A 12,021-nucleotide genomic window follows, 5' to 3' on the forward strand; every position below is an offset into this window, starting at 1 on the left:
ATGAGATATAACTTTCTATCACATCCATGTTAGGAATGCAAATGCCTAAATTATTTACAAACTACAACTGGAAAAGCATCTCCCTGCTACCACCGAAATTTCAAGCATGTAAAAATTTGTAAGAGATGTATTCCTTTGAACTTTGTTAGATATATCACAGGAAGGTCACTCCTTTGCATTTATCTTTTTTTCTTGTCTTTTACCTTCGATTCTATGCTGGGAAGTTCTGTTTTCTTTTTTTGACATGGATATTTCAATTATTTTTTTATGTCAAATGTCCCTTATTCTAAAGTCACTATTAATCACTTTGTGTTCGCTGAACTCATTCTGCTATTCTTCCCGTAAAGCTAATTAAAAATAATATAAACTTGTCCAGGTCAATAATCTCCTTTCACTAAGATGTCACATTTCAGATTAACTTTAAATCTTATGGTTTTTATAAGTATTCTTATATCTTAAATATATCAATATTATATATATAAATTCTTTCAATATAACCACCATCAGTTCAGTTCAGTCGCTCAGTCGTGTCAGACTCTTTGCGACCCCATGGACTGCAGCATGCCAGGCCTCCCTGTCCATCACCAGCTCTAGGAGTTTACTCAAACTCATGTCCATTAAGTTGGTGATGCCATCCAACCATCTCATCCTTTGTTGTCTCCTTCTCCTCCTGCCTTCAATCTTTCCCAGCATCAGGGTCTTTACAAATGAGTCAGTTCTTTGCATCAGGTGGCCAAAGTATTGGAATTTCAGCTTCAGCATCAGTCCTTCCAATGAATATTAGGACTGATTTCCTTTAAGATGGACTGGCTGGATCTCCTTGCAGTCCAAGGGACTCTCAAGAGTCTTCTCTAACACCACAGTTCAAAAGCTCCAATTCTTCGATGCTCAGCTTTCTTCATAGTCCAACTCTCACATCCATACATGACTACTGAAAAAACCATAGCTTTGACTAGACAGTTTTGTTGGCAAAGTAATGTCTCTGCTTTGTAATATGCTGTCTAGGTTGGTCAAAACTTTTCTTCGAAGGAGCAAGCGTCTATTAATTTCATGGCTGCAGTCACCATCTGCAGTGATTTTGGAGCCCCCCCCCCAAAATAAAGTCTCTCACTGTTTCCACTGTTTCCACTGTTTCCCCATCTATTTGCCGTGAAGTGATGGGACCAGATGCCATGACCTTCATTTTCTGAATATTAAGCATAAGCCAACTTTTTCACTCTCCTCTTTCACTTTCATCAAGAGGCTCTTTAATTTTTCTTTTCTTTCTGCCATAAGGGTGGTGTCATCTGCATATGTGAGATTACTGATATTTCTCCTGGCAATCTTGATTCCAGCTTGTGCTTCATCTAGCCCAGTGTTTCTCATGATGTACCCTGCATATACGTTAAATAAGCAGGGTGACAATATACAGCCTTTCCCTATTTGGAACCAGTCTGTTGTTTCATGTTCAGTTTCAGTTGTTGCTTCCTGAACTGCATACAGATTTCTCAAGAGGCATATCAGGTGGTCTGGTATTCCCATCTCTTTAAGAATTTTTCACAGTTTGTTGTGATCCACACAGTCAAAGTCTTTGGCATAGTCAGTAAAGGAAAAGTAGATATTTTTTCTGGAACTCTCTTGCATTTTTGATGATCTGTTGCATATTGGCAATTTGATCTCTGGTTCCTCTGCCTTTTCTAAATCCAGCTTGAATATCTGGAAGTTCATGGTTCACATACTGTTGAAGCCTGGCTTAGAGAATTTTGAGCATTACTTTACTAGCGTGTAAGATGAGTGCAATTTTGCGGTAGTTATAACCACCATGGGATATCTAAATTTAGCTTGTAGAAAATATTACAATGCTAAATTGCATCCAAGCCTTGAAGGGATTGGGCATAAAACAAAACCTGGGATAAAATAAACATTATTCTCTTGAATAAACAATGGAAGAGAATTGTTCCTCATGCTCCATGTTTAGTAAACTCGTTTAGGAGGTATAACACCAGGAAGTAACAGTACTCTCGGAAATATTTATATGTTAATCACAAAATTACTCAATATACCTTTTTGTACAAAATCAGATATTTCAGTCTAAGTATTATTGTGGGAACAGAATAGGAATCCCCTTTAATTTATGTTCTCACACCTATAAAATTGATAACACCGCCCACTCTATTCCAAGAGGCAATCCCTTAGGTTGCCTATGTTCATTTATTTTATTTTATTTTATACAGCCCTGCTCATTCTGACCCAAGGGATGTTTTCCTAAGAGTTCATTTTTAAATATTCTGTTGGAGTCACAATAAGGTTCCATTACATCAAGTCAAATGGTGAGGGAATTCCCTGGTGGTTCATTGGTTAGGACCCTGTGCTTCTGCTGCAAGGGGCTCAGGTTGGCCCCTGGTCAGGGAACAGATCCCTCATGCCATGTGGCATAGCCAAAAAAAAAAAAAAAAGCAAATGGTGAGAATTTTCTCTTCTCCAGAATTATGTTTGAGTAAAACATCATCCACATATAATACTACAAAATTCTGAGCTAGAATATGTTACTTTCTGAGTTAAGTCTTCAGACTTATGCTTAAACAGAAGTTCCTGTTTGCAGGAACTCTTCTAAAGATGATTTTCATGTGGAGGTGAATTGTTCCTGCAAAAATTCAATATGTGCTATTTAATTTTCACACATAATATCAATTTTCACACCTATTCATTTGGTATCAGATGCTTTTATTCTGCAAATCAGGGAAACATAACTTTGGGTTTCCTTTATGACCTCAAATTGAATTTCTTGACATCTAGTGCCTGTCACAGCACACACACACACACACACACACACATACACATACACAAACACACACAAACTGAATCCATTTATTAGCATATGTCATATAAATGTTTTTTGTTTTTTTTTTGTTTTGCTGTCTAGACAGACACATAATCATTCACTTAACATAGATATTAACATATTTTAATTTTTATTTTCCCTTTTCATAGTTATTAGGAAATTAGATTGACGATCTTTGGAAGATAAGATTCCAGAGCATATGTTAGGAAAAAATATGTAGAAGAAAAGAGAGAAGTGATTGTGCAGGACAGTAATGGTTATCTGAGAATAGCTAGCATGATTTATTAAAAAAAATATCACTTATAGCTACATGGTAAGAATGAGGCATTATTAACAATACCAAGCATATGAGAATTTAGAGTCAAAATGGGCTAGCCATTAAAATGGATAAATAAAAGGGATTATTGTTTGGTAAAAGCAATATTCAATAGACCCTGAATAATATGCCAAATGATTATCACTGCATCACTTGTAATTAAATATGCAGTATATGACTATAAGATGCACATTTCTTAGAGCTGAGAACTGTGAAAAGGTTGGTTGCTGCTGCTGATGCTAAGTCACTTCAGTCGTGTCTGACTCTGTGTGACCCCATAGACGGCAGCCCACCAGGCTGCCCCGTCCCTGGGATTCTCCAGGCAAGAACACTGGAGTGGGTTGCCATTTCCTTCTCCAATGCATGCAAGTGAAAAGTGAAAGAGAAGTTGCTCAGTCATGTCCGATTCTTAGCGACCCCATGGACTGCAACCCACCAGGCTCCTCCATCCATGGGATTTTCCAGGCAAGAGTACTGGAGTGGGGTGCCATTGCCTTCTCTGGAAAAGGTTGGTTGTCCCTGCCAAAAATGTAAGCTTCCTTGTACCAGTTTGAAACATTTATAATTCATCTTCACTGTTTTTTTTCTCAGTGCCCATAAGAATTAGCAAAGATCTGTTCAACTTCTCTGGTATTATTATTTTCCTACTTCATAGTGCCCTAACTTGTTGTTCCTTATATTCCTTTAATTTTTTTTTAAGTCTTTATAATCCTGCAACAGTTTTTTTTTTTTAACAACTTCACACATGCTTCAATGTCCCTGAGTATAATACTTCTAATTCCCAACCATGTAATATCCTTTACACTTGTCCCCATATCGTTAGGCACATGCTCTTCTTTAAGTAATTTTTATTGAAGTATAGTTGCTTTACAATGTATTAGCTTCTCTGGCCAACAAAATGAACCAGCTGTTCATATATCCCCCCTCTTTGGATTGTCCTTCCATTTAGGACATTGCAGTACCTTAACTAGAGTTCCCTGTGCTATACAGCATTGGTCCAATCTTTATATTCTTTCTTTACAGACTCCATCAACACCGAATATCTCCTCTTTCCTTTGCTTCAGATTAGATCAGATCAGATCAGTCACTCAGTGGTGTCCGACTCTTTGCGACTCTCACAATGATTTCTTTTTCTCTACTGGGCCTCCATGAGACACAGTTGCCTACCTAATTTTTTTTCCAGTAGTTATAAATAAGTTTTACTGGAACACAACGATGCACGTTCCTTTAGATTCTGAGTGAGGCTTGTGTGTGTGTGTATTCCAATGGCTTCTTTTTTTGTTATTTTTATTGTGGCAAAATATACGTAACATATACCTTACCATGTTAACCATTCTTAAGTGTACAATTCAGGAGAAGGCAATGGCAACCCACTCCAGTACTCTCGCCTGGAAAATCCTATGGTTGGAGGAGCCTGGTAGGCTGCATGCAGTCCATGGGGTCACGAAGAGTCGGACACGACTGAATGACTTCACTCTCTCTTTTCCTTTCATGTACTGGAGAAGGAAGTGGCAACCCACTCCAGTGTTCTTGCCTGGAGAATCCCAGGGACGGGGGAGCCTGGTGGGCTGCCATCCATGGGTCACACAGAGTCAGACACGACTGAAGCAACTTAGCAGCAGCAGCAGCAAGTGTACAATTCAGTGGCATTAAGTACATTCACATCAGTATGCAACCATCACCACTATTCATCTCCAGAACATTTTCATCATCCCAAACTGAACTTCTTACCCATTAAAAATCTTCCTAGTCCCTTCTCCTTAGACCCTGCTAATCTCTATTCCATGTCCTTTCTATACAAATTTGACTATTCTAGGTATCTCTTGTAAGTAGAATCATGTACTATTTTCTTTTTCATTTTATGACTGGCTAATTTCACTTAGGATAATGTTTTCAAGGTTCATGGATGTTGTAGCATATATCAGAATTTCCTTTCCTTTTAACAATCAAGTGTACTCCTTGGTATATGTACACCATGTCTTGTTTATCCATTCATCTGTCAATAGACATTTGGATCATTTCCACCTTTTGGCTGTTATGAATAATGTGTTGTGAACATTGGTGTATAAATATTTGTTCTAATCTTTGATTTCTAGTTCTTTTGTATATATATCCAGAAGTTGTATTTTTGGATTCTGCCTAATTTTAATTAACTTTTACTATGTAAACTGCTGTTACCTTGTAAGCTTTGTGACATTAGTGGTTCTATCTTAGTCTTCTTCATCAGACTTGAGCGCAGTCCCTGACATAATACAGATTTGGTCTTAAATGGGATTTTATGGGGATAAATAAAAGGATGAATTATCTCCCTGTTCACACAGAGAATACACCTTCAATGAGAGTGGGTATGGGCTGCTGTTACTTAAGTGCCTACTGCTCATTCTGAGTCTCCCCACAGTGAGCCCTATGGCAAGTCTAAATTACCAGCACTGATTCCTCAAGTATATATATTTTCTAAAAATTGCAGGTTCTTTATTTAAACAATTGAATGTTCAACAATATACGGTCTGATTCTCACTGCCACTATAATTAAGTCCTAGAAGGCAGGGATATATCTCCCTTTTATGTTCTAAGTACATTCAGTGCCTGACATATGAATTTGTTGAATGAATTAATCAAGAAATCAGTTCATAAATTTATAGCAGCTTTTCCACATGGAGAAGCTTCTCCCCTCTACTGCCACATGAGGAATCCCCAAATGAAATGTAGATGATGGTACTTTCTTGTTCAAGAGTTATTAATCTCCCCTGAGAGTGAAATTCTAGGAACTTGTTGTATCTATTTTGTATAATGAAAATGAAAGTATCATGGCAAGTTGTTATTTGCATGTATAGGGAAAAAATCTATATGAATGCTCAGTAATTTGAAATATTGATATTTACTTTAGCACTGAATTAGGAAAATGTTGCATGGGATACTACTAAAATTCAACTGTCCAAAGAGAAGCATCTCCATTGTAGAAATAAGTTAACTTGTGTACTGGCAGTATCACCTTGACTTTTTTATATCCAACAAAATCAAGGTCTTTCGCCTTAGCCAGCTTTCAGGATGCCTGGTCAGCCACTCTTCAGTAGAGCCTTACTTAAATGTCTCTCTATATGCTGGCTCTCTATATTTTTTTCAGGCTTACTTTTCTGTAGTGTTCATGTGGTATCATCTTCACATCTAATTTTCAGCATAGCTCAATAATACCCTCTACTATAAATTATATTTGGTATTAAACTATAGACTTGTATTTAGGTCTTTTATCTTTATTTAAATTATTCTATATTTTTTTCCTGTAACAATTATTTGTTTTAAGCCAGTCCACCAATAATTTGTATGTAGTTGGTTTATAAACATAAATTTAAGTTTTAGATTATCCATTGAACCTCCAAATAACTTCATGTGGGGAGAAAATGGGAGTAATTTGGTGATGAAACTGAAGAGTAGCCTTTTTATTGTTTGTCCACATAGCTCCATAGTTTTAAAAGTTATGGTTAATAACATTTAGAAAATTAAGATGAATGATAAGCAATATATTTTAGCATCGAGTGAGAAATAGTGAATCCATGTTACTGTTGGAAGAAACAAGAGGGAAAGACAGATCTAAGTGTAACAGTAAGGGTTTAGAGCCTGAGAGAATGAAAGGTTCACCCAAAATTAATCTTGGCTATTTAGTGAAGCTACCTAGAGGAGGATAAATGGGAAACTCTCTCAGGTCTGTGCCCTCAGGATAAGACAAAATGACAGAATCCTGAAGATAGTCAAAAGAAAATGTAACTATAGGCATCAGTGAGCCTAAGATAATAAGTAAGGAAAGAAATCTGAATGAATTCTCAACTTTCAACGCTTGCTCTGACAGTTTCACTTCCATTATGTAGACCTTAATCTTAAGTTGCATATTTGCTTTAATGTGATATATTTTTAAAGTATTCCTAGATACTCATTTTTTTCAGTTAACCTTTTTTTGAGATAATTATAAATTCACATGTAGTTATAAGCTATAATATATGTGCATCCTTAACTCAGCTCTATCCCAGTGGTACATTAACCATATTTATAATATTACCATGGACATCAACATTGATACAATCCACAATAGTATTTATATTCCTCAGTGTGCATGTGCACATTTTTTTTTAGTTCTTTACAACATTGTCACATGTGTACATTTGTATATCCATCATCAGAGTCAAGTGAAGAATAGATCCATCACTACAAGGATGCCTTGAGCTACCCTTTTATAGACACATTCACCCACCCCTCCAATCCCACCCCAGTTCCTAACCTCTGGCAACTGCTACTCTGTTCTTCATTTCTATCATTTTGTCTCTTCAAAGCTGCTATGTAAATAGAATCATATTGCATGTAACCTTTTGTTACTGGCTTTTTTTTTTTTTTTCACTCAGCATGATACCCATGAGATTTACCTAAGTTGCTGCCTGTATCAACTGTATCAATAGCTGTTCCTTTTCATTGCAGAGTGGTAGTCCATGGTATGGACGTACCAATATGTTTAACCATTCACCCTTGAATGGCCTCTGGATTGTTCCCAGTTTTTGACTGTTACAAATACAGCTAGTATGAACACTTATATACAGAGTTTTGTCTAAACATAGCTTTCATTGCTTTGAATATATGTCTAAAAGCCAAATTGCTGGATTGTATGGTAAGCACTTGTTCACTTTTGTAAGAAACTGTCAAAATGTTTTCCAGAGTAGCAGTGCTATTTACATTTCTGCCAGCAACGCATGAGTGACCCAATTTCTCTATATCCTCATCAACATTTGATATTATCACTATTAAAAAAAATTTTTTTTGCCACTATAATCAGTCTGTAGTGCTAGGTCTTTATGGTTATAATTTGCATTTCCTTAATATGTGAAGAAAGCTGAGCACTGAAGAATTGATGCTTTTGAACTGTGGTGTTGGAGAAGACTCTTGAGAGTCCCTTGGACTGCAAGGAGATCCAACCAGTCCATTCTGAAGGAGATCAGCCCTGGGATTTCTTTGGAAGGAATGATGCTAAAGCTGAAACTCCAGTACTTTGGCCACCTCATGCAGAGTTGACTCATTGGAGAAGACTCTGATGCTGGGAGGGATTGGGGGCAGGAGGAGAAGGGGACGACAGAGGATGAGATGGCTGGATGGCATCACTGACTCCATGGACGTGAGTCTGAGTGAACTCTGGGAGTTGGTGATGGACAGGGAAGCCTGGCATGCTGTGATTCATGGGGTCGCAAAGAGTCGGACACGACGAGCGACTGAACTCAACTGAACTGAATATGTTGAAGCTGAAACTCCAATACTTTGGCCACCTCATGCAAAGAGTTGACTCATTGGAAAAGACGCTAATGCTGGGAAGGATTGGGGGCATGAGGAGAAGTGGACGGACGGAGGATGAGATGGCTGGATGGTATCACCAACTCGATGGACATGGGTTTGGGTGAAATCTGGGAGTTGGTGATGGACAGGGAGGCCTGGCGTGCTGTGATTCATGGGGTCGCAAAGAGTCGGACATGACTGAGTGACTGAACTGAATGGCTAGTGATGTTGAATATCTTTTCATGGGCTCATTTTCCTGATGTTTATGTGTAACCTGACTCCACCTAAAAATGTTAAGAGTGTGAAGGACAGGAGATAGGATTTGTCTTGAAAAAATAAAACTCTGCCAGATTTTAATTCCCAAATCCACTCTCAGATAGAGAAAAGAGAGCTGGGCATTAACTCCATTTTTTATTGTTGTTTTTTAGTCCCTAAGTTATGTGTCTGACATTTTTGTGACCCTATGGACTGTACCACCCCTCCCTAGCCCACCGCCCCCAGGTTCCTCTGTCCATGAGATTTCCTAGGCAAGAATAATTAAGTGAGTTGCTATTTCCTCCTCCAGGGGATCTTCCTGACCCAGGGATCTAACCGGGTGTCCTGCGTCTCCCGTGTTCGCAGGCAGGTTCTTTACCACTGAGCCACCTGGGAAGCCCTAACCCCATTGTTTAGTAGAGGACCAACATGTATTTCTAAAGCAAGGACATTTCAGTCGATTGCAGTCACCCCTAATTACAATAGCACTCCCTTGAGCTAGATCAAAGGGTTGATGAAATGTCTTTTTTTGAGTTTCAATTATGTACTAGGAAGCACTTCTAAATGGCAGGCATCCTTTATGAATTAGCCTTGTTATATATTTTATTTGGAGATACTCTTACTGGACTCTCTAATCTGCAGTAATGTATTTATATACTAAAAGTACATTCATTTCCTCTCTCTTTGTAAACATTTGGAGACATTCGTTTGTTATAGAAAATGCAGTTACAAATTGCAGTTTGTTTCATTTTTAGATTATTTTTCAAAAGCTATAATGCTGCTGAGGCTCTGGAAGTAGCTAAATGCAATTACCTTAGCATTTTGTTTTCTTTTCAAACAGTCATTTTGTCTGCTTCCTTCAAATGCTTCCCTTTATCTTTAACAGGTTGATTTAGTGAATATCGGAAGCTCTGACATAGTAGATGGAAATCATAAACTGACTCTTGGCTTGATTTGGAATATAATCCTCCATTGGCAGGTAAGAATCCTGATGAAATTTTTTTTTTTTTTGGAGGGGGAGTACAGTGGAAGGGGAGGTAACACATTGCTGATCCTTCCTTTAATTTTTGCTCTTGACCTGCAAAACAAATGTGTATCTCTAACAATGGAAAGCCCATCTCCATAGTGCTTCATTTTAAATTGGGATGATTGTCATTTGCATTGTGAAGTATCAGCAGATTATAAAACAGGTTCTAGCACATTTGCAGGAATATTTTTCTAAATTTTATTTTACTGGGTACAAATGAGGCAAAAAAAAATCTCATCAATATGTTAATAAAACTATTTTAAAAATATGTGTTTTCTGTAACTCACCTAACAGTAAATCTACATGGTTTTGTAAAAAAAAGAAGTATTTTTTCTGTTAATCACTATCAAATCAGTAAGACTTTGTGAATCGTGTGTATTCTCAATGTAAACTAATGCCAATAAGAGATTACTGGGATATGGTGATCTGTATATCTGTTATATACACAAACTCACTTCATAGTTTGATTTGGAAACTGTGTTGTTTTTCCAGAACCACCTCAGCAAGGGTCTTCTTTTTTAAAATATTTTATTTTATTTTTAATTGGAGGATAATTGCTTCACAATATTGTGATGGTTTCTGTCATACACTAACATGAATCAGCCATAGGTATATCTATCTCCCTCACCTCCTTCCCCATCCCATACCTGTAGGTTGGGTCACCAAAACAGATCACAAGTCATTTTGTTTAGTGAAGATTATGTAATACTTTATTCAGACTGATATGAGCTTAAGTTTTAACTTCTCCATTTACCATCTTAGTGACATGGATATAATGCCATCCATTTCTGGACCAAAATTCCCTTACTCTCAAAAATAAAAAAAAATAATGACCATATATATTTCTTATCAGAATTAAATGAGAGAATTCCATAAAGCACTCAGTACAGAGTAGCATTTTCATGAGAGGCATATCTTGCCAATAATGCTTTATTTCCTACTCATAATTTTAAAAATGGAGGATAATTGAGATGCTGGCTCTTTTTAGTTGTAGAGATTTTTTTTTTTTATAAAACAGCTTTTTTTTTAGATCAAAAGTATGTATCATAAATGTACCTGTTCTATGTGTAAAATTCAAAGTGTACCAAGTTGGTGTAGTTGTATTGCCCAGTGCTTCTCAAACTATTTTGACCCAATCTGTCAAAAATTTTAGAATAGTTACAGCATAGTACAGTCATCACAACAATCTAATTTGGACACATTTCCACGATTCTGAAAATAAATCTCATGTCCATGTTACCATCACTCCTGTTTCCCACCCCAACCCAAGGAACCATTCATCTATTTTCTGTCTCTGTATGTGTGCCTTTTTGGACATTTCATACCCAATGCACTCATACAATATGTATTCTTTTATATCTGGCTTCTTTCACTGAATATAATCTTTGAGGCCCATTCCTATTGTAGCAGGTACCACTACTTCCTTTAGTAAGGTTGACTTTCATCTTGAATTGTAGATTGGTCCTGCTCAGAGTCAGGCAGCATGTAGACCAGAGGTATACCTATTCAACTCAGCACCCATATTGTTCTCCCAATTGACTCGCATATCTTTTTATTCTCAACACTCTGAACTGGCTTAGTCCTATTTTATAGCAATATGGAGAGAGAGAGAGAGAACAAGTATAGCAGCTCACAGCAGAGAGTAGCTCAGAAGAGCCCAAGGTTCCCAATTCGGGGCCTTTTTCATATAGCGATGGTATCAAATAGAACCAGCAAGGCAGCATAGGACCCTCCACCAAACTGGTTTCCTTCTGTTGCTCAATACTTCTCAAACTATCTTGAGGAAGGAACCATCCCGCACGACCCCGCGCTTTCCCATTGTATGTAAATTACAATGAAATTTCAGCATTATGAAAATGAAATAAAAAGACACAGAGAACCCAAGCTTCTTTTTTATCACCAAACTCAAAAGACATAAATAGGACTCTATAAAATTTCTACAGATGTTTCTAATGGGCTATCAACAGTTGTTCTTATAGCCCAATAACAAATTGTTCATGTTGTAGCCACATATTCCAGGAAACAAACTCACTCAGAAGGACAATGCAGATAGTGGAGTGCAATTTATTACACCGGTGGGACCCCGACCAGTTTTTGTGAAAACCTTATATACCCTAAGTGTGTAAGGTTCCCTGAAACTAGTCTGAACAAAGGAAAAAGAAAGAGACAATCAAAATTAACCCACAATCATATGCCTTAAGCCGAGGTAGATAACAGTGGACAATTATCAATAGGCCTGTGGTCATACCCCAATAAGCATAATAGAATGTATGATTCTATTCGATTACACAGATA

The 12,021-nt window shown here is 37.3% G+C and overlaps 1 protein-coding gene across 6 annotated transcripts in view; it reads left to right on the forward strand.

The window, feature by feature from the left end:
* DMD (dystrophin) overlaps positions 1 to 12,021 on the forward strand; it is a 2,671,852-nt gene that overhangs the window by 832,654 nt on the left and 1,827,177 nt on the right. For all 6 annotated transcript variants that reach the window (XM_070365439.1, XM_070365442.1, XM_070365443.1 and 3 more), the window contains one exon: positions 9,586 to 9,678. In XM_070365439.1, coding sequence (XP_070221540.1) covers positions 9,586 to 9,678 — 93 coding nt within the window. The remainder of the gene's footprint in view (positions 1 to 9,585; positions 9,679 to 12,021) is intronic.

The sequence above is a fragment of the Bos mutus genome, chromosome X, assembly GCF_027580195.1.
Source record: "Bos mutus isolate GX-2022 chromosome X, NWIPB_WYAK_1.1, whole genome shotgun sequence".
Taxonomy (NCBI): domain Eukaryota; kingdom Metazoa; phylum Chordata; class Mammalia; order Artiodactyla; family Bovidae; genus Bos; species Bos mutus.